We start from the raw sequence: 23,930 nt of genomic DNA, 5'->3' as shown, positions 1-23,930 counted from the left end.
GAGTTCTGGAGATCTAAGGGGATGGCTGTTGAATCTTCAACTGAGTACTGATTAGTGCAAGTATATGAGAAAACTAACTTGAGTCCTAGGAAAGAATCATTTAAGAGGATTGAAAGAAATGATTTTTAGAGTTCACACAAGGCTGAAAATAAAATCAACACATTGTACACGTATAAAGAAGTCACATAGTGCAACCTAAATGGATACAATTTTATTTGTTAGTCATATATCAATAAAGCTGAAAAAAAGTAGTTTATAAGACAAACGTAAAAACCACTGGAGGTATAATACTAGCACATGCACACACACACAAAACCGACAGATGAATGACTGATAGAATTACTAGACAAGGCATTAAAAAGTTATTCTGACTATATCCCATAGAGTCAAGAAGATAGATAAAAACTCATTCATGTCATTTGAGGCATAGATTACTTTAGAGATATAGAAGATTTTTAAAAAAGACAAAATCTAAGATCTAGAAATGAAGCCTACATTGAACAGGAGCATACCTAATACATTTAGGTGGAATTAAATAACTGGACTCTGCAGAAGAAAAGGTTTGTAAACTTGGAATCAGAGCAATAGTAACTTAAAAATGAAGCACAGAGAATAAAAAAACTAAAAAAAAGTGACTGGACCATTAGTTGCTGTGAGACAGCTGAAGTGGTCTGATACACAAGTAACAGAAAGCCAAGAAGAGAAAATATTGACAGAAGAATACTTAAAAAATAATGATGGAAATTTTCTACATTTGGTGAAAACAATAACTGTACAGAGATGGAAGTTCAAAAATCAAGAGAATAAGAAAGGAAGAAAACCAACCAAGGTACATGATAATTAAGTTGCTTCAAGAGAATAAAGAAAGAAAAAGATAGATTGTGGTTCTGAAAGAGTTCTGTGTTCCTTTCTAAGCATGATAAGACTCCCCTTAGGACAAACTAGAGGCAATGGAGCAATATCATTAAAGTACTAAAAGAAAAACTGTCCATCCAGAATTTTACACCCAAAGTACATGTCTTTCAAAATCAAGATTTTTCTCTGCATTATTCCTAGAATCAAACCCAGTTCCTTTTTAGTGGAAAACTGTTTTAGAAATTAAGATATGGTACTAGATAAGATAATTACAATAATAATTCCTCTCATACCATTGCTCCCAGGCACTACCAATGAGCATGTTTGGGGAATAAATGTATGAATTTGTATATACATGTGCATATACACACACACACATTTACATCCATGTTAATTTTATACATATATCTACATCTATACATTTGTCTATATCTTCGCACATGTATGTGTGTATCACTCTATCTATCTATACATGTTGAAAGCCATGAGTTCACAGTTTCCAATTCTAATCCAACACCATATCATTTATTCTGTTGTAGTTTCCTTTCTTTTTATAGTTGTCATTTGTTATCTGGTAGTGAGAAAACTGTTCTCAACACGTTTAATTGTTACTTGTTTTATCCACTGTAAATAACTGACCTCCCATTTCTTCTGCTTCATGTTATTCGCTACACTCCACTGTTCCTACACTAACATTCTTTTAAGTTGATTGAGACCTAATACTTCAGGCAAGGTTGTCCCGCTTTAAGGATGCCTGTGTGAGGCTAATCCATCTGACTCACTTGACTATTTCCCCCTCCTCAGGTATGCTCTTCTCACACCATGGAGGTCTTTATTTTCTCCTCAGCCCTCTTAGACTTGAGCACCCATGCTCTGAATTATCGGCCTGTGGAGGCCTTTCTCACCCATTTAGGCCCTGACAATTAATTCAGGGCCTCCTGCCCCACTCCTTCCCCTGGCTTTTCAATGTTTACCTGTGCTACATGTGTTCTGATATCTTCTACTAGGCAGCCTTCCTTTACAGATGTGATCCTCAACCAGGTGCTGGGATCCATATTCTGCCTCTTTGTGTAGGCCCCTTTCATCCTGCTTGGGCTCTGTCAACCTGAGCTGGCCAGTTGCTCTGTGGACATTGTCTTCATTCTGCTTGTGTTCCATCAACCTGCACTGGGCCTCCCTTCCACATTGACATTCCACTTACTGCATAAGGCTTCAGACCATCATGCTGGGCAGAATAAGCACAGGTGCCCTCCTGCACACTGTTGGGTTACTAAAAGCTTTGCCAGGTGGCACTTGAGCATAGGATGCTGTTTATCCAGCTCAGGCTGTGACATTGTACAGGCAGTTCAACTATATATCACAGAAATATGTGATATGATATTATACAAAAATACAACTATATACTATTCTCCATTTGACATTTCAAAGAGATTTTTTGAAAAAGGAAATATTTATAATGAGACTACTATTGCTTCTGAAAAAGTGCAATTGTCAGTGTTTTTAAGGATTTATACACTTGATGTATTTTTCCTTAACAGTTGCTTATTAGAGGATAATATACACCAATATGACTTTTTCTTATCCAGCCCAAATGACCTCTTCAATATGTTTTATTCAATCTTTTATCTGTCTTTAAAATTAGCTCTTGGATTTGTCATTGGATAAATTAAATAATACATAAATTCAGGTTTTCTTATCTCCCTGTATTAAATACTCAGACTGTATTTTACTCTTCTTTTAAATTTTAATTAATTAGTTCAATTGTTAATTACTGCCTACTGTTTTTAATCAATTTTGCACTGAATTTCATAAAGAGAACATGAAGAACTTCATAAAGAGAACAGTGAATTCTGCCCTTGGGGAGATTTTTAGAAGTTAACAAATGATTATAGTGAAAGGAAAATTGCTATGAAAGAGATAAAGTTCAAGGCAGTGTAGAGGAGGGCATAACTAATTCTAGGTAAATTTTGGAAGGATTTGCAGAAAATAGAACACTTGTATTGTCTTTAGTGAGCATGCTGGGATGTCACCATAGAAAGGGAAATGTGATAATGGGAATGAAATGGCATATGCTATTGACCTTAGGTGTGAAAGGACCTGATGCAATTGAATAACTACATAGTGAGTGAGGCACAGAATATGTACAGGGGGTGGCAGAAAAATGGGTAGGAAGAGAAAAAGGGCAAAAGTTCGTGAAAATTTAGGTCAGGGCCAGATCAAGTGTCAGAGTAAAACAAAAATGAACAATAAGCAAACAGAAAAACATGAATGAAATAGTTCTCTCAAAAAGGGGAATGAAGAGCTGGCTGGCATAGCTCAGTGGATTGAGCACAGGCTGAGAACCAAAGTGTCGCAGGTTCGATTCCCAGTCAGGGTACATGCCTGGTTTGCAGGCCATGACCCCCAGCAACTGCACATTGATGTTTCTCTCTCTCTCTTTCTCCCTCCCTTCCCTCTCTAAAAATAAATAAATAAAATCTTAAAAAAAGGGGAATGAAAAATATGTTTTTTTCATTGTTTAGACATATGTATTGGATTTAGTTGGAAAAGCTTAATTTAATTTTTCTTGCTTTTAAAAGTTTAATCTTCCTTCTTAGACCAATTGTCCCAATGTTTTTGTGTCATTTTCCAAAAAAGATAAAGTTAGATTATTATCTTGAAATTTATTCCCAACTCTGAAATTCTGTGAATCTACATAGGATTTTATTTCTCTTGTTGCACTTATATTAAAAAACATTTGGTTCCAATATTTGAGCTTATTTTTGCATGAACTCAAAGATTAAGTTTCTTATCCTTTCCTCCAGAACCAGTGTCTATTCATCAGTTTTCTCATAGCTCCATGCACCTCCTTATTCCTCAGACTGTAGATGATAGGGTTGAGCATGGGGGTGACTACTCCATAGAAAAGGGCAATCAGTTTGTTAAAAGCAGAGTCTTTGGACTTTGGCTTCATATACATGAAAAGGATTGTCCCATAAAACACAGTCACCACTGTTATGTGGGCTGAGCAGGTGGAAAAGGCCTTTTTCCTTCCTTCTGCTGAGTTGATTCTTAGTACAGTAGAAAGGATGAAAATGTAGGAGATACAAATCAACAGCAATGGCAAAAACAAAAATATTACATTACCCAACATTATAGTAATCTCATTCAAGGAGATATCTGTGCAAGCCAGCTTGACAAAGGCCAACATTTCACAAACAAAATGATTAATGACATTTTTTCCACAAAAGGGCAATCGTATTGCAAGAATAGTTTCTGTTAATGAGTTGAAAAAGCCCAGTACCCAGGAGAGAGCAGCCATCTGAATGCACAGTGCTTTGCTCATGATGATGGGGTATCTCAGAGGCTTGCAAATGGCCACAAAGCGATCATATGCCATCACTGCTAGGAGCACACACTCTGTGGACCCCATAATGTAGGAGACAGACATCTGAACAACACATCTAGTGAAGGAGATGGTTTTTTTCTTTGACAGGAAGTGTATCAACATTGAGGGGATAAACGAGGATGTGTACCAAATGTCTAGGAAGGAAAGATTACCAAGGAAGAAGTACATGGGTATGTGGAGGCAGGAATCCAGGAGAGTCAGGATGACCAAGGTGCTGTTCCCCAGGAGGATCACCAGGTACATCACCAAGCACACCACAAAAAGGACCTTCTCAACTCTTGGATACTCAGAGAGTCCCAGCAGAATGAATTCAATCTCTGTCCAGTTGGTCCTTTCCATTTGATTATTTTATACCTGGAGTAATCCAAAAGAGAAAACTGCATGTGAATGTAATGAGTCTGTAGAGTATTAAGATGTGAAGCAGGAGATTGTTGTAGGAGGGGCATCAAGTGTATCAGTACTAGCCAGAATGGTGGTAACAGTTTTGAATTTAGCTTTACAAATTCCCCTTCTAGCTTATAAGGCAGGAGATTGAAGGCATATGATAATTACATTGGTTGCTTATTAAAACTATAGGTTTTTGTATTTCATTCCTGAGGTTATAATGCATTTTGAAATAAATGGCTGTCATTTCTGATTCAGTGAACCCACAGAACCCCCTTTGAATATTATTATTTTGAAAAGAGCATGCGTAATCTGTTAAAATATCTATTTATTTGATTTTATACCATGCCAATCATTAACCATACCACTGGTTTAGGGTTTTATACTTTACAAATAGGTTCACACATTATATGTATTTTATCATTGCAATACTTCTCTAAGGAAATAAAATTCACAGAAGAAATTTATATTAAAACATAGTAAGTAAAATGTATATATAAAAATGTACCATTCAAATCTGCCTTTTCTTACTTTACCCCACCTCCTTTTTTAACTACATGCTGATTGCTGTCCAAAAACTATGCAAGTTGTCTAAGGGGTGAGAAACAGTCATATATTTTTAATAGTGCTCTCCAGATGATCCTCACGTGCAACTGAGGAACCGAACCACTTGTCTCGTGGAATATTTCCAAATTTTAGTAAACAGATGAATCACATAGAAAATCTGTGTAAAAGATTCTGAGTCAGTGGGTCTGATGTGGATTAGAAGATCTGCATTTATTAACAAGTTCCCAGATGCTGTTGATGCTGCTTCTCTACAGAATTCACATGAATAGTAAGGTCTTTTAGACCATCTTTTTCAAAGCCTTTGGAGAGCACCATTGGTGCTTTCATTGTATGTTGAATTGAATTGAAAATGAGACAATACAAAAATGAACATTTTGTGAGTTGGAGGTGAGACTTCTGTGCAAGTATATAGCAAGAAATTTTGTATCCTTTAGATTTTAGATAATCAAATAACCAAAGTGCATACAAAAGAGCCTGCCTTTTATTCCTGCCCATGTAAAAGTCACCCCTCTGTCATTTGTTGAGTTTTTAATTAGGGTCAATATTTTTTCAGAACAGGAATTGGAGGTTAGCTCAAGTATTTGAGTTATGTACCATAAAGCATGGAACCAATGACTTTAATTTGAAAAAAATGAAAGAATAGATATTAGTAGTTGGCCTTCTTCTTGATAGTAAATAAATTATAAAACATAATTTTGGAAACACCTCCTTCATCCTCAAGGTATTGTACCTAGCTTTGAAAATATCCCTAGAGAGCCCTGTCTGGTTGGTTCATTTGGTTGAAGTGTCATGCCATGCACCAAAAGGTTGTGGGTTTGATTCCTAGTCAGGGCAGATACAGGAAGCAACTGATTGCTGTCTCTCTCTCACATCAGAAAACACATCCTTAGGTGAGGATTAAAAAAAAGTTCAATGGATTAGTTTCTACCTACTGTTTTTAACTAATGGCTGTGTTTCTGGTGTAGGTTTGCCATTTCTCTTTGTGAGAGTCATTTGCCAACATACCATATTGCTGTCCATGAAAATTCCAGTTTATAATTGTGAGACATGTTAATCGGCATAATAGAATGCATATGTATTTGTTGGCTATGGAAAGGAGAACTCCCATGCAATTCAAACTGCACCCTAATTCGTAGACACACATTACAAAGAGGGTAGAAAGGCTTGAGTAGACCAGGATATACATGAATTGGATATTAAAGATGTGAATTGATTACCTGTACTTGTGTATATCAACCTACTCTGAATCTGGGAATAATATAGAAGCTTTGAAAGAACATCAGTCTTTTGGGGTCTGTACTGAAGTTTTTTCAGGAAAAATGTGAATCAGATCAAATGTTCTCTTTTTCTTTTCTAAAAACATCTCCTAAAAATTGATTACTATTTGGAAATTGCAGAAAATAATTTTGGTATACATTCTAAATATGGTGGTCTTCTAACAACCCTGAGATAAGTCCTGGGGGAAAAATCACTTGCAAACCTTTAGAAGAGAAACCACCAATCTGCTTTAATTCTTCTAAATGGGCAGTATAAAGGAAGTTATTTTCATTACTCTGTAGTGGTAGTGTAACTTTTAAGAAGCACTCAACAAACTCTTTGTTCAATATCATTGTGTCTGAAATATTTTCTCCATTTATGTTTACTTCCCTAAATGTATTCCTGGGAACAATGGAATGAATAGTTTTAAGATTCTTGATAGTTTCTAGTAAATTACTTTCCATGAGATCTGTATCTTAAATAATTGAGTTTTTCCTAGTTCTTTGTCATTACTGGATATTATTTTTGTAAAACAGCATTTTATTTTTGGGTAACACTAAGGTGATTGTTAAATAATTATATATTATATACACTTATTTCATGGGTTATTGTGTACTTATTAATATGACATTTGTGGGTAATTTGTGTAAATATGAACATGATGTCACAGCATTGATGGCAAAACCAAAACCTCCACCCAGATAATCAAGACAGAATAGAAAGGTTGGAAAGACATATCCAATACATTAGTGGTTACCTTACAGACCTTTTATCTGTTTTTCTGATTTATCCAAATTTCTAAAATAGATGTGCATGAAGAAAAATCATAATATAAAAGAAAAAAACCACTGAAGCACATATCCAATATATTAAGAAGATTAACTCAGGAAAATGTTAAAACAATATAAATTATACACCAATTGTCTTAGGTATCTAGGGGCTACACAGTGAGCCCAAGTTGTGTTGGTGTCCAGGTATCAATGGGGACCAACCCACTGTTTCTGGTGGACCCAGAGCATTTATAATCCTTACCCTCAAAATCCTCCTGTAAGAGTGTTTATTGTTTTAGGAGGTACACCAACATAAACAATTTGAGTTCTTGACTTAATCATATAGTATAAAAGGAGATTGCAGACCATTGATTTCTAGAACAGAATTGTTCCTAGAAGATGAAATTCTTATTTGTAAAGTCAGAATGGCCTGGATCCTAGCCATCCTCTAATCCCTCTCTTCCAAGCCCTGGTCTTTTATAAGAAATCAACTCTCTGGTTCAATGCTTTGGGACTTCATGCAGGTCCAGACATGAAGTTACAGTGTTGGAATGGACCTAGGAAAGTTTGTGACTTTTTTCCTATCCAACTCAGAAGTCAAACTCTAACTTTGTAGAAGGACCCCTAACTTTCTTTGTTTTCCCTTTTGTTTTGTTTTATTGACTTAGCTACTTAAAGATCTAGTTTTTAAAGTACTAAGATTTTTCAATGAAAAAGTTATGCCATCTGTACTCTAAATTCTCCCTATAGGAAATAATCCTATTATCCTCTCCAACTCTTTTAAAATGATTAATTCAGTCCATTCATGATACTGCACAAAGATTAATGGATTTGCCAACTCTTAATTTATAGATTTTAAAAACTCTAATCTTTGATTTATATACTGCAAGGAAAGATGTACTATTTTAGCTATATGAGAGAAGAATAATTGACATGTGAGGTCCTAGTATGATGCACTTTATATAGTTTTTATCATTTAGTTTTCAAATAACCCAAATATTATTCTTACTATTTTAACGATGAAGAAATTAATCTGAGATTTCAAAGGTTAAGTACAATATAAATACCTTGTGTTTAGCAAATTTAAACCCTTATTTCTATGACCCCTAATCTCCATTTCCCCCTCTATACCTCAATGTTTACTAATTTATAAATTTTTAAATAAAACCATACTTTAACATGATACAATTAACTCTCATCAAGGATCCATTTGGTAATTATACATACCAAATACATTTATCTTTTTTGAAAACATTGAAGACATTGTCTTCCTCTTATGCAGACATGTATCACAACAATGAATTCCAATGAAAACATGCCCAAAACTCCTTTCATGACTAGTATTGAGAAAATTAAGGCATGGCATAGTGGAATTTAATTTGTAATAAATGAAAATACAGCATTTTTAATATGTTTTCTTTTGGCTTCACCTCCTGGGATTCAGACTAACAGCTGTAAGTACTTCTGCCCTCTGTTACACACTTTTGTTTCTAACCCTATTTTCCCCTAAACAACTTTCACTACATGTGTTTTTGAACTCCTACTGAACATAGTTTATGTCTGAATATTATATAAATCACCATGGGCTCTTGCTGCAGATAACTTTTACTTAAGATTTTAGTGTATTGGATACTCGAATATAGTAGTCATTGGCCTATTATTCATGAGGGTCTGTTAATGTTGCAAGCACCTTTGACTTTCTCCCTAGTCTCTTCCATGAACTATTTTGTGATTAAAATATAAATTCAAATAATATTCTGGTCTTGAAAATGATGTCTATGTATTTGTATTTTTTCCTTTACATATATGTATTTAAGTATATGTATATGTTTATGCATATAAATATATGTGTATATATGTGATTTTCAAAATCCTACTAGCAAGCATCACCTGCACTCAAAATCTTTATATTTGTTGTTAGAATGTTTTTCTTTTGAAATAATTTTAATAAAAATCTCTTTATCTTACCTTGTGACTAGGCTTTTAAAGTCATCCACACCATCCACTCTATTAAGTAATAGGAAAAGTTCCCAGGAATTTAAATTTTATTTGCATTTTTCAGGTGACACCAGAAATTTCTCAATTTTAAAGATCATTGCTTTTCCTTCCTTAGGGGTGGAAATATGTGGATAGAATAGCCATAGTTAGGCAATGTTGAATCTTTTTAAGAGAGTGTCAAGGAAACAAAACATATTAAAAATAAAGATCAATGATGCAACTCTAGTTTTACATCATTTGCCCTAAAGTTGACACTTACTTGAAAGAGACTGGACTTCTTTTGGCAGTCAATTGAGCACGTATTTTTACAATCTTCTTTAGTCCCTAAGGCTGTGAGTCAGAAATTCAGGATTCCCTAGAGACAAAGACTTTACTTCTGCACCTTGCAAAGGCCCAATTACCTTGACTTAAAGAAAATCTCCCATACATTTCTTGGAGTATTCATCACATATTTATGACTTCAATATAAGTTGGGCCTGGAGTTAGAGTATGTCGAAAAGTTCTGAGAAAAGTTAAACTTCCCCAAGAACTTGTCTCCCACAGCTTTATTGAGATATAATTTATATTACATAATGATAAGTTTATAGTATTCAACATGATGATTTGATGTATGTACATACTGCAGAGTAATTACCATAATTAAGCTTAGTGAACACCACACATCATCTCACATTGTTGCTTTTTTTGTGTGTGTGGTGAGAACACTTCCAATCTACTCTCTTAGCAACTTGCTAGTTTGCAATACATATTAAGTATAGTCACCATGCTGTACATTTGGTCTCCACAACTTATTAATCTTATAACTGGAAGTTTGTACCATCTGACCACCATCACTCATTTACTCCTTCTCCAGCCCTGGAAACCACCAATCTGTTCTCAGTTTCCTTAAATTCAGCTTTTGTAGATTCCACATATAATGATGTAGATCATATAATATTTGTCTTTCAGGAATTTATCTTTTTATTCCAATATAATACTGCATCAATGCCCCTGTATCCTAAATAAGTCATTTCACCTGTTTTGTATCTTGTAATCTTATATACTTTTGTTAACTTTACAACACATACAATTTTTCTTTAACCAGTTTAATCATTGTACAGATACATTTTAATTAGTATGTGCCATTTTAGAGCAATAATTTTTTGTGATTTTCACAGTCCTTGTAATATTCCTTTTTATACTGGGAAAATATTTCATTAAGTGTGATTGCTATAAATCTACCCTACAATTTTAATATTATTGGATATTTTAATTTGTTTCTAATTTTTTGAGATTTTGATAAAGTGACTATTACTCTATATGTATCACACTATCTGCTTTACTTCTACTGGAAATAAGGTAACTCTCTACAGATAGGATTATAAAACAGAAGGATGTGAACTGAGAGAATTCTTAGTACCCATGTAAAATAACTGTCCCCAAACTAATGCTTTACACTATTATCAATGTATTTGCCCAATGTCGTTGTGTTTTTTCTAGAAGCAGAGAAGGTTTTTTTCTTTTCTTTTTGGGTAAAACATTACTTTGTTTTAGTGATTAACTATCATGTCTATGATTGTTTATTTGTTACTTATACATGTATTTATTTACTCTTTTGTTGCCTATCCACATTCCTTGCTTAACTATCCTTTGCTTAACTATCTCTTGGTATTTGAATAGTTTTCCTTTTAATTTGCATAAGCCCTCAATACACTTTGCACTCTAATATTTTTGCAAATACTTTTCCAACGTGTGAATTCCCTCCTTACTTTTGACATGTTATCTTAATTTCCATTGAGGTAAGATTTTCATATGATCACTAAAAATATGAATGTATTTTCTTCTATGATTTGATTTTTTGTTTCATCCATATGAAGGTGGAGATAAAAATAATAAAGTGTACACTCTTTTAAAATTTAAAATTGATTAATTTTAATTTATTAGAAATACTTTAAAAATCTTACTGTTTGTGCTATAATAGTTGTCCCATTTTTTCCCTTGTCCCTCTCTCTCTTCACACATCCCCACCACTCCCTCAGGCAATCCCCACACTGTTGTCCATGTCCTTGGATCATGTATATATGCTTTTGGCTACTCTATTTTCTATACAATACTTACATCCCCATGATTGTTCTGTAACTACTGATTTGTACTTCTTAATCCCTTCACCTTCTTCACCCATTCCCCTGACTTCCCTCCCAGCTGGCAACCATCAGAATGTTCTCTGCATCTATATTTTTGTTTCTGTCCTGCTTGTTTGTTAATTTTGTTTTTAGATTCAATTGTTCATAGATATGTATTTATTGCCTTCTTCTTCTCTTTCTCCTTCTCATTCTCTTTCTTCTTCTTTTTCAAGAAGACCCTTCTTTAATGTGGTGGTGATGAACTTTAGCTTTCTTGTCAGGGAAGCTCTTTACCTGTCCTTCTGTTCTAAATGACAACATTGTTGTGTAGAGTAATCTTTGTTGTAGGTCCTTGCTTTTCATCATTTTAAATATGTCTTGCTTGAAAAGTTTCTTTTGAGAAATCTGACAGTCTTGTGGGACTCCCTTGTATTTAACTGTTTTTCTCTTGCTGCTTTTAAGATTCTCTTTGTATTTAACCTTTGATAGTTTAGTTATGGTGTGTCTTGGTGTGGGCTACTTAAGGTTTATCTTCTCTGGGACTCTTTGTATTTCCTGGACTTATTATGTCTATTTCCTTCAGAACAGCAAGGAGAAAAAAGAATCCCCCAAAAATGAGGATAGTGTATGGAGCCTCTGGGATGACTTCAAGTGTACCAACATTTGCATCATGGGTGTGTCAGAACTGGAAGAGAAAGAATAAGAAATTGGAAACCTTTTTGAAAAAAGAATGACAGGAAACGTTGCTATCTTGGTAAATGTACACTCGTATACACTTAGATCAGTAAAATAGTCAAATTCTAAATTATTGGAACTTAGAGCTGGAAATCATCTTTATCTTTGTCTTAACCTATTTTTAACACTTGTGAGATGACAGAAACACATCTAAGTATGGTTGACATTCATCTTATTTCTGCTCCCAAACCCAGTGATGGTTAGAGCACTTCATGAGGCCACCCAGCTTATTTTAGAACAATTCTCATTTTTAGAGTATTCTTTATATGCATAACTCTTTGTATGCAACTCATCTTTCCATGTCAAACAACAAAAAATAAATATATACTCCTTTTTCTTGGCATCTTTTCAAGTATTTACAGGTTGTGGACAGGGTTGTTATGTGATAAAGAGTACTTATTACCAAGAGTACTTGGTTGTTAGTATTTAATAGGCACTCCATGAAAGACAGTTAACATTATTATATTTAATTACAAATCAGTGAGTCTGAGTATAGTTTGCCTACTGTTAATGATATAAATAACCTCAGTTTGTTTTTGTAAATAAAACAGACTTAATCATCATGCTTCAATATGAAGCTATAAAAATCAATAAGAAGAGTATCAAAATGAATCACTGCCACCAAAGAATATAGTCTGTTCCTTAATGAGTTGAAGAAAATTCTGATTGCTTGTATGAGACAAAATTATATAACTTATTGACTTTGATTATACAAAGCCGTGGCAAGTCTTTAAGATTAGAGGAGACTAAATTAGAGTAGTCTCATTTTTCTGGATACATGTATTCAAGTCAACTTAACTTAGCAGGCATGTTGGTAGTCCAAAGATCTGTGGGAGACCCCAAGCTGAGTAGTGTACAGCTCTGACAAGTCATGAGCTCCTGCTTAAAATGGCATTTCTGTAACAGCTTCCTGCTGGTCTCTTGGCTTTCACTCTGCCTTCCTTCAATACATTCTTCAAACAGCAGCATGATGGATCACCTTAAAATGTGATACAGAACATATCACCACCACTCTGCTTGTAGCTTAATATGTTTCCCCAGCTGTGCTTCTGTTGTGGTTTGTTGTTGCCTGTGCCTTATTTGTTCAATACTTTTTTGCATATTGTCTCTTGTTAGGGACAAGTTTCACACTTAGAGTAAACAGGGAAATGGCCACAACTTGATGTCTTGTGAGGACTATCTTCTAGATAATATTTATTTTCTCAAGATTAGAAAATATGCTCTGTTCTGACTCTCATGTTTCACAGGTTCTCATAAAACAAAGTAGAAAATATTTGGAAGAAGCAGAGCTTGTCCACGATCATCTTTGGGTATTTCATTTGTAGCCAAGACTAGGGTAGCTCATCCTACTTTCTTGGAACTTTGTGTGGTTTGATGGTGGGTAAAGAACAAGGTATGACAGGAACACAGGAGTTGGCAGTTCGGCATGGCCCAGTTTCCTTCTCACCACACTTGTCTGTGTCCAGTGCTGCCAGATGCCAAATGGACAGATAAATTTTTAATTGTGATAAGTTCTAGGTAATGTTTAAGATGACATATTTATTTGAGACATTTCAAATCTGAGTCCTCTATAATTAGATTGCAATCATAAAAAATCTCCAAAAAGATAAAGTGGTTTGATCAGCCTTCATGCCCTTACTCACATTTGTGTTATAATCAGTACAAATATATTCTCAGTGACTCAGCTTATAGATATCTGATCACATAGCTACTATTAGAAACCTTGGGCAACAATATATTAAAATTTCTGCAATAAATATTCCCATATTTAGATGCAGATGAACAAATAGTTTGTTCACTGCCTCCAAAAGAACCAAAGTAGAATCAATTGCTCTTTGAAGGTCATGATTATTTCACAGTGATTTTGAATTGATGTGATGAACAGTCCTATTACAAAGGTGTGCTATTAGTATGACTAGTTATTACCATTTTTGTTTACTTGCCATTTATGATCTTAACTGGCCCTGTGCTGAGCACCTGATCTAAACTATATTTAAATGTCATTATGGATTATTTAAATTCAGAGTAAGAAAAAAAAGTCTTAATACTGATTGAAGCTTACTCTGGATAGGAGGAATCCTAGTCAAGATTCTCCTTTGTAATATCCTGAGCCATGGTTGTCCTGGGCTTATGTGAATATTGGAGAAAAGAAGGCCTCTCCACTTTAAAAATAAGAGCATTTTACTTCCCAACAACTGTAATGATTTTTTAAAAATCACAACATTAATTAGATGGGCCTTCAATTGATTTCATAGAATGTAAATGGACTATCTGCATGATTTTATGTCTTTTGGAAGTCAGAAACTCAAGTATCTTCATTGCTGTGCCATTAATGTACTTGAGCAAAACAAGTTGAGTGTAATCAAGGTGAAAAGGTGAGGACTGTGGTTATCTCTTGAAATCTTTTAGACTAAAGAGAATGCACATGTTAGATTATCCCCTTCCCACCAGTTTATCAAGACTGTCCACTCCATGTTTTCACTAGAATGTCTTATTTACCCTGTGTAATTACACTTTATGAATGGCATGGTGATGGCAAGTGCACAGGGAGCTGCTTTCTATTCACAGAATAAACAGATTCCACTTTCAGAACTTCCATGTGATGACCTCATACATTCTTTACTTTTGTGTTTTGTTGGCAACTAAGGTGGAGAATAGATTCTCCTAGGAAAATCCTGGATTCCCTCCAGAAAACTTGTGGAGGGAAGAGTGTTGTTAAAAAGTTACAAGTTCACTTTAACAAGCTTGACTTCAGACTGTTGCAAGCACATGGGATCCTGTCCCTATGTAACTTATTTGTACCTTGATATCAGAGACAGTAGATCAGTCAACTTTTAATGATGTCCTTTGAGATGTAGTTCTCTGCTTAGTTATAAATATCAGACTGTGTTTTGTGTTCCCGTGGGAGGAGATTACCAGGTTACGAGATAAGAAGTAGAAAAGAAATGGTGTCCTCCTAGGCTGATTGGCCTTTTTGGACCCATTGTGTTCTACACTAGGAGAAGTCATATAAAGCTGCAGATCATTCTTTGTGTATTTGCTAAAGAGATGAATAGGAAGGCCTTTCAGCAGTCAAAAAATGACATATGTGATGTGGTGATGGGAAATGTATGAATTTTGGAGTCTGTTTAATTGTGCTCCAATCTCCCCTGTGCCATTTCTTATCTGTGTGACCCAGGGCATTTTGTATAACTTTTGTGGACTCCACATTCCTTATTATGTAAAATTATGTATATCTTAAGTGTTTTATGAGAATTAAGTGTATCTGCAACTGAAGTGATGTTTAACGTGTTCCCTTCCCTGAGCTCCATGAAACCTTAGTCACTGAAGCAGTGACTTTAATCCATCTGCAACAGGGAGGAGGGCTCTTCCTTCCTTTTCCCATTTCTCTGGAAACCTCATGGGTGTTATCCAGAGATAGTCATGAGAATTTTCTCTCTGGGCTCCATAAAATGATTGCTCTTTTATTTTTGTTTATGGTCCTACTGATCCTATGACACCTTTGGCCTTAACAGTGGTGTCTCTCCAGCTGCCCTACAAGGAGCCATTCCTGACCCAACTGAGCTACAGTCTCTCTTCTGCACATGAATATCCCTGGTATTGTGAATGCCCATCATAGCAGACTCCAGGCAGCAGAGTCTGTGTGTTGTGGCTGATGACGAGAACCAATGCACACAGACTACAGAAGGCCTGTGGAGAAAAAGGGACAGTACATATAGTGTCTTAAGAGGAGAGTCCTGCAGTCACTTCTCTCAAGGGGGGAGTGGCTTGGTCACTGTCTTAAGGGGAGAGCACCCTGACCCTTGCCTGGACAGGCTTTTATTGTTTCTCTCGGGTCTTACATCAAAGTAGGATTTATTATCTATTACATTTCTATATATTAGGTATAATCAAGGAAATGAAAATAACAAATGTAGAAGGGAAAGATGGGGAGCTGAATATGGTATGTCCTTGGGAAAATTGACACAAGCTTTGGAAATTACCTTGAAGACAGGCAATACACATGTACTGTTTCAGACCAGGTTGAGGGAGTTTTAGCAAGAGCAAGCTATAACAGTCTGGATGCATTTTCTAGGCCTGATTCCCATGAGAAAACCCGGTTTGAGGGTCTGGCTCCTGCCTGCCACTTTACTCCTGTTGGTTTTCCATACAGAGCTTAGTCACATTTGCCAGATTTAAAGCAAACCAGTTCCCTACAGTTGGTATGTTCAATTTCCTTTCTTAAAGTTATGATATTTCCTTTTAAGCTTCTGGAGGCTCCCCCTTGGTGGGATGTGATCTTGGCGAGTCTATGTATCCATGCCTCTCTTTCTCTTTCTCACAACTTGGTCCTCCTTTTAGCGGTTCTATTTCTTTCTTCTCTAAAATGTGGGTGCAGTTTTAATTCTTGCTCTGCCTTCCTCATATACTGCAGGGATATTACCTATAATATTTGCATAAAAAATCACACCATTTACAGCATCACATGAAATATCCATCATTAGTGTTTAACTTTTTATTTCTTCTAATGGCTAGACTACATCTTCCTGGTGACCCACTATACTACAGCAAACATGGTTATAGTTGAACTCCCCCTATTACTCTGGCTTTTTGGTTTTTCAGACTAATACCCTTTCTCTAGAGTGAGAGAAGTGCTATAAAGTATGGATGAATGAGCTGGTGTATTTAGTCCTTACAATAAATAAGAAAAGTGAGATTCAGAGAAGTTAAATTGCTTGCCTAGGCTATAGATTAGTAAGGTAGATGTGGAGATGAGATTTCAGTCTCAACAGTTTAATTGCTCATCCATTCTCCTAACCAGTAATGTTTTCTGCCTCTCTTATAAACTAAAAATCCTTGAACCCTAAGAATTCATCCCTAAAGTACATCACACTGAACAACCATGACCTTTGGTTTATTTAGCAGTTTTCTGCTTGGTTAAGACACTTGATTCCTTGTGATTATTGTCTGTCATATGAAGCACAAGGATATCAATGAATTTCTCAGGAGGATGATATAATACTGGGAATAAACAAAGTCAAAGTGTTACTCACTCTTATTCATGGCTTTTGCTAAAATTATTGAGAAGTTTGACATTATAGTCCCCTGAATTTACCGATATATCCAGTTAATAGCTTTGGAAATATTCTGAGGTTAAATTCATTTAGGCTATTTGAACTTTCTTGCCCTCTCATATCTTTAGTTTTCTAATTCATGTGCAACTGGACTTGGGGATATTTCCCTTAATACTAGTAGGCAGTAGAGGAAATAACATGTCTTCATAGTCACAACCATGGTTGGGGAACTAGCTTTACTAATTAGAACCTGCATGATCTTAACTTCTATGAGTCTTGGTCTCTTCATTTATAAGTTAAGATCAAGGAGATATACTTTCCAACATTATAGAGATGATTTCATAGGAAATAAGATGTGAATACACAGCACAATGCTTTGCATATGGCTTTGCATTCAAATTCTATAGTTTCTTATCCTTATCTTCTGTTTCTGTTTTCTTCAGTCTCTCTTCTTTATGAAACTGTTTCCTATAAGATCTTAAAAATGAAAATTTTCCTCAACTACTTTTTCTCTGTCTAGTGAATGTTAATATACAGTATTCAGTCATATTTTATTTCTTAGCAGGGTTGATAGTGAAACTATCTTTTACAAAGACTTTATCAGATTTATCATCCAATCAGCATGACTACTCACTATCAACAACAGGCATTGTGGTACTAATGGGTATGAGCTCAGGTCTAAATTTATGAGATTTTAATTTTTTTTGTAATTTTCTCTGATCTATAAAGCAAAGCTGAAATTTATCTGGCATATATCACTATAGCCACACTGGTTATATATGGCAGGCATTCATTCTGATTTATTGGATTACTTGTCATAGAAATTGCTAGATATTTTGAATATGGTTACTCATTTGTTATTTAGAAGAGTTACCTTAGGTTATGGAGTTTTTAAAATTAGTTACTTGTTAATTAATTGGAAGAATATGGACTGTTTAATATAATTTTTAAAATTTGCTGATTTGTGCTTTCAGTCTAAAAAAGGATTAATTTTTGTACATGTTTTATATGTGCTGTAGAAGAGTATATAATGTGTATTCTATAATAGTTAAGTTGTTATACTTGTTCATTATTTTGTTCAAATGAATTCCCTCCCATGACCTGCTTGTGACTTCAGCTATTTCTGTAATTTTGGAACTAGGTTTCATATTATATAAAGTTGGGCCAATGTTAGCTACTTGAACAGTTATCATGAGGACCCAATAATATGAGCTGGACAAATTATTTTGGAAACTACATGTGCCCTTCTGAAGTTTTCTCATTCATTTATTTACTTACCTATGAATTAATTTACCATATTTATAGAAATAGCATACTTTGTGCCAGGGCTAGAATTTAGGTAGGTGCTAGGTATGCATTAATAAAAGAAAAGAGTTATGCTTATGTTTGTGTCAAGGTCCTAAGTTTGTCCCTTCTCACTCCTATTTCAGTGTCTGGTATAATTACTCAATATTTTCCTTTCATTGGACTATATGACTATTATCATGTTATTTTAGTTATACTAAAGAAGCTTTCATTATCCCCTTTTAGATGCAAGAAAGCAACAGCTGAAGAACTACAGATATCTTCCCACTACCTTTTGTTATTTAGTTGTGTATGAAAACAATAATCTAATGAAATCTATTGCTTATACTCTATGTAAGTCACTGAACTTCTGAAGCAGAGAATTGCATATATTATTGCTTTGAAAGATCTTCAAGACAGGCTAGAGACTTGACAGGCCTATTCATTTCAAAGGAACAGCTGAGAAACACATACAAACTTCTGAAGAGGTGGCACTGGTAGCTGCTGGCTCTGGGTTATAGAAAAGATGAAATGAAAACTAAAACCAGAACTGTAAGCTATGGAGGAGCTGCCATTGTCATGGTGAAGGGTCACATGTGGCATGATGCTGACAGGAACAAGAAGTGCATAGGGAGGTCCCTTATCCTCATCCAACCTTCCATTCTCTCTCTTGCAACTCTTTTGGAAGAATTTAACAGATGCTAGCTAGCAAAGGAGCAATGTGGTTTCCAGGTGCCAATCCTTACTCACAAAGCAGAGCATAGAAAAGTGGATTGGAAGCTGAGATATAGTAGTTTAATCCTATCAAAATTACCTCATAAAGAGTGAGGATGAAAGTCTTGTGCCTAGTCAAAGCTCTATGGCCCAGTATAGTACACCCAACAACAGCAATAATAAAACAGTCAATGTTTATTGGACATTTAGTGTTTTAGGCACTTTTTAGTGCTATGCATGAATTAACTTATTCAGTCTTATGAAGAAACAATAATTACCTTCTGACAAGAAAGGAAGATTTTATGGGCTTACTTTCACAATTTAGAAGTAGCTATAGTCTTTTACTTTAGATTTGTGTTCTACATTTAAACTCTTGTAGATTCCCCAAAGGGATAGATGTGACTCAGTTCCTTTAATGGCCATGGGACTTCCAGAACCCTGTAGCCTTCAGTTTACTGAACAACTTGACTGTTTCTCCTTTGCCACTTCTACTCCTCTTATTACAGTTTTTGTCAGTTAGCAGTCCTGTCTAGCTCTCCTGCTGTTTAGGAATTGTGTGATTCAATGCAGACTAGGAAAGAAGTCTTCACTACAGCCCAGTTTCTTTCAAGAATCCAAGAAGAGTTCTGTGGCACCATGTCACCTCTATTTTATGAGGTTAAAACTTATAGTGCATTACTAAGGGACTCTTTCAGCTATCTTAGCCTCATTGTGTATCAAATCCAGAAAAGTTATGATAGCTGCAAATAGAACCTATTCTTCTATATCACATAATACATATTATATAAGAAAGGTAGTACTTTAAATATGAAGCAAGTCATGTGATAGAATGTGAATACAGGTTATTTAGATACTATTACATTGGATCAATTTTTAAAAGGATTTTATTAATGTATTTTTAGACAAAGAGTAAGGGAGGAGGAAAGAGAGGGAGAGAAATATCAATGTGTGGTTGCACTTGTGTGCTCCCTGCTGTGGAACTGGACTGCAACCCAGGCCTGTGTCCTGATTGGGAACTGAACCAGTGACGCTTTGGTTCTTAGACCAACACTCAATCCACTGAGCCACACCAGCCAGGGTAGATCAAATATTTTTGGATAAACTTTTTAACTTCAGTTATGACAGATATATATTTCTGGTTTTATACATGATATAATTGGTTTATTCATTGTAAAATATATATTGAGCATCTGTAAGATGTCATGTTTTATTTTAGGCCTTTGGGTTGTTACAGGGCAATATAGAGACAAGTTCCTACTCTTATAGAGTTTGTTTGTGGTGGACACAAATAGTAAATAAATGAATAAATTAAAATGGGTATGTAATACATCATGTGCTCATTAACAATCACTTGGAATAAGGGACAAATAGTGCACTTATTTTAGGTTATGGAGTTCCTTTTAGAACACCTTTTGCCTTTATTATTTTCTGAAGGTTTGAGAATGATTATGTTTTGCTGGGCCTTCCCAAGAGACTTTCAACATTTTGCATTCCACAAACTGTTTTATAAAACCAAAAGTGTGTTTTATTTCTACACCTAGAATAAAAACTAATAGTAACAACTGCAGCTGAAATATTCTATAATATGGTTTTGAATGGCATGGTGAATTTGTTTTCACATGGTAAATTTCTCTATTTGAATTTTGTGTCTGCTGCAGTTTTGAATGGTGAGTCACACAGAGTAAGTCAGAATTCTTTCATGTCCCATCAGAGAAGTTTTTCCTGCCCAGCAAGTTCTTCACAGCAGCTTTTACATCCTTGTTCCGCAGACTGTAGATGAGAGGGTTGAGCGTGGGAGTTACCACTCCATAGAAGAGGGAGATGAGGGCCTCAATGATGTCTTGATTATCTGTGCCAACAGACCTGGATGACTTGGGCTTTGAATACATGAAGAAAACTGTTCCATAGAATATAGTCACCACTGTCAAGTGGGCTGAGCAGGTGGAGAAGGCCTTACGTTTTCCTTCAGTGGAAGGGATCCTCAGAATAGTAGCAACAATGAAAGTGTAAGAGATAGAAATTACTAGCAATGGAATAACCAGAAACATCAGATTTGATACTGTCATACTGATCACATTGACTGAAATATCAGCACAGGCGAGTTTTAGGATAGCCAGAATTTCACAGAAAAAATGGTTAATGACATTGTTAGCACAGAATGGTAACTGTATTGCGAGAGATGTCTGTACCACTGAATTGACAAGCCCAGAGACCCAGGACCCAGCTGCCATGAGCATGTAGACACCTTTGCTCATGATGACAGGGTATCTCAGTGGGTAGCAGATGGCCACATAGCGGTCAAGTGCCATCATGCCTAGAAGCACACACTCAGTGGCCCCCATTGCAAAGGAGAGAAACATTTGCACCATGCACCCAGAGAAGGGAACACTGTTCCTTACTGTCAGAAAGGTGTTAAGAATTAGTGGGACAGAAGAGCTTGTGTAGCAAATGTCCAGGAAGGAAAGATTACAGAGGAAGAAATACATGGGGGTGTGCAAGTGGGAATCATAGATGATTACTGAGATAAGGACACCATTTCCTAGAAGAGTCATCAGGTACATCCACAAAACTATCACAAAGAAAACTGTCTGGAGCTTTGGGTGGGAAGAAAGTCCAACCAGGACAAATTCTGTCACTATGGAATCATTGGTCCTTCCCATATTTCATGTACTCTTTTCCCATCAGCACTCTGTGGATGATAGAATAGAAATTCATTCGAACAGTGGAGGTAAGAGCTCCTCTCTAAGAATCATATTCTACGGTACTGTACTGTTGTATTTGGATGCAACAATGTAATTCTGGGACAAATTTCACATTGGAAACCCATGTCACTAGAGCAAGAATTCTAATCTGATTTTCTTGGGGCTAAGAGAAAACACATTTGATTATGGGCTATTTTGGATCCCAAACTAGTTTATTGCCATTTTACTGGTTCTGCCTCTTAATGCATTGACCACAAATCAGTGGCCTATAGCCAGGATGCAGGAGACAGATGTACTTTGTTTAGCAGTGATTGGTGCACTGTGCTGTAAATTTAAATTAAAGGTCAGCATTGTATGAGCAGGAGATATGGTATAAAATCTGTGTTTTTAGCTTATCTTCAAACAAATTATAGTTATTGGAAACATTGGACCCATTTCTATCATTGAGCTCAGTTATAGCTGACCCATTGGACTTGAAGCATGTTCTCTGTTCTACCAGGATACCCTCCTCTGTCTGTTACCTGTGTACTACTGGAGATGAATACTAACGTGTTATTCCCAGTTGGTCCCAATAACAATTACTACCTGTCAGAATCCTGTGTGTATTTGAATGCTTGGCCCCTGGCTGCCAGGCTGACTTATCCACTAGGCACAGTAGGCCTCCCACACTGTTAGGAGACTATGACAATGTTTTGATTTCTTTTAAAACTGAATAAAATGATGAATTTTAAAGTTTTAATAGATACTATACTTATCTTCATGCCAATGCAGATATAACATGTGATGTTATTGTATGGAGGAAAGGGCCTGTAATGGCCAAATTTTGGGGCCCATCAAAATCATATAATGCAGTCCTGTGTGGTTGAGTCTCGTTTTAGAGCTCAGTGTGGTGTGCTGGAAATACAAGTAGTCATTACATATATGCAAACTGTCTCACTGAGGACAGTAGCTTTATAGAAAGGACATGTATTTATACAATTCCACTGTATATTTCAATTTGATGAGGAACTTTGTGTTCAATGATTATTTTTAATAGAAATGAAGTAAAAGTATTTACAAAGTCAATTTTTATCAATAACACAGAGATACAATATTGTGTATTGTAGCCTCCACGTAACTTGTTTCTTTTTGCCTGATGGAAGAACTCAGGGATCAACTGTAATAACAGTGCCTTTGCTAAAAATGTGTATGTGTAAAACATTAAACTAGTGAAATGTGACCATTATTTCTTAGCAAACAAAATTTAAATGGAAGTATAATACATAAAACAAACAAAAAGAATTTTTCTAAAGTTCCACTGTTTTGCAAGAAAAGAAAAAAAGCACTATTTTGTGTACCTCATTCATTCTTCCACTCTTGATTTGGTTTCTAAAGGACATGGTTTGAAAACCAATGCAAAGAGTAGGGAGTAATATCAATAATGTGCACTTTAACAATTGTATTATTGAATACAATAGTAATATATATTGATTACTCCATGCCAGATACATTTGTAAATGCTTTTATTCATAACAATCTAAGGAAGTAAGAACTATTATTCTATACAGATGGACCACTCTTATTAGCGTTCCTTAAACATTTGGTAAACACCATCAGTAAATTGTAATGTGAACAGACTAAAGAAGGTTAGAAGTAATTATTTTATGATATGCAAGAAAAAATTTGGTAAAGGTCAATTAATCATCTTCATACAAACCATGTGAAGTTCAGAAACAGAAGGCAACTTCCTAATCCTAAAAGGAAACTATATACCAAAAGCCTATAAAAATTACTATTCAGTAACAATTGAAACAGTTTATACATTGTCACTAAGATCTTTAATAAGGGTGTCCACTCCTACAGCTACTATTTCACATAGACTTGGTAGTCCTGTTTAAAATCATATAGGAAATGGCAGAAGTAAAAATAAAAGGAGACTAAAAAATATGTTAAGATCTAATGAGAAAAAATTAGTAAGACTTTTGAATGTAAGCTCAATGAAAAATCAGTAGTTATCTTTATATTAGCAATAAATGATTAGCAAACATAATGAATATTAATATAATAAAAATAAAATTATGAAGCATCTGGGTTTTATTTTAACTTAGCCTGCACAAGGTATTTACAGAAATTGTTTAAAA

General features: G+C 35.2%; 2 protein-coding genes across 2 annotated transcripts; both read right to left on the bottom strand.

The window, feature by feature from the left end:
- Positions 1 to 3,643: 3,643 nt before the first annotated feature.
- On the bottom strand, positions 3,644 to 4,582 carry LOC114488824 (olfactory receptor 13C3-like). The gene has a single exon (XM_028502711.1). It carries the CDS (start codon positions 4,580 to 4,582, stop codon positions 3,644 to 3,646), a length of 939 nt encoding a protein of 312 aa, XP_028358512.1.
- Positions 4,583 to 20,573: 15,991 nt separating this feature from the next.
- Positions 20,574 to 21,768, bottom strand: LOC114504764 (olfactory receptor 13C8). Its single transcript, XM_028522620.2, has one exon. It carries the CDS (start codon positions 21,766 to 21,768, stop codon positions 20,806 to 20,808), a length of 963 nt encoding a protein of 320 aa, XP_028378421.1. The 3' UTR covers positions 20,574 to 20,805.
- Between the last annotated feature and the right edge of the window lie 2,162 nt (positions 21,769 to 23,930).

This window comes from Phyllostomus discolor, chromosome 3, assembly GCF_004126475.2.
Source record: "Phyllostomus discolor isolate MPI-MPIP mPhyDis1 chromosome 3, mPhyDis1.pri.v3, whole genome shotgun sequence".
Classification (NCBI taxonomy): domain Eukaryota; kingdom Metazoa; phylum Chordata; class Mammalia; order Chiroptera; family Phyllostomidae; genus Phyllostomus; species Phyllostomus discolor.
The sequence above is the reverse complement of the archived record's forward strand: the minus strand, read 5'-3'. Positions and strand labels throughout refer to the sequence as shown.

What these genes read in the sequence shown, in the direction of transcription:
- LOC114488824 (XM_028502711.1), bottom strand. Translation starts at nt 4,582, where the DNA reads ATGGAAAGGACCAACTGGACAGAGATTGAATTCATTCTGCTGGGACTC.
- LOC114504764 (XM_028522620.2), bottom strand. Translation starts at nt 21,768, where the DNA reads ATGGGAAGGACCAATGATTCCATAGTGACAGAATTTGTCCTGGTTGGA.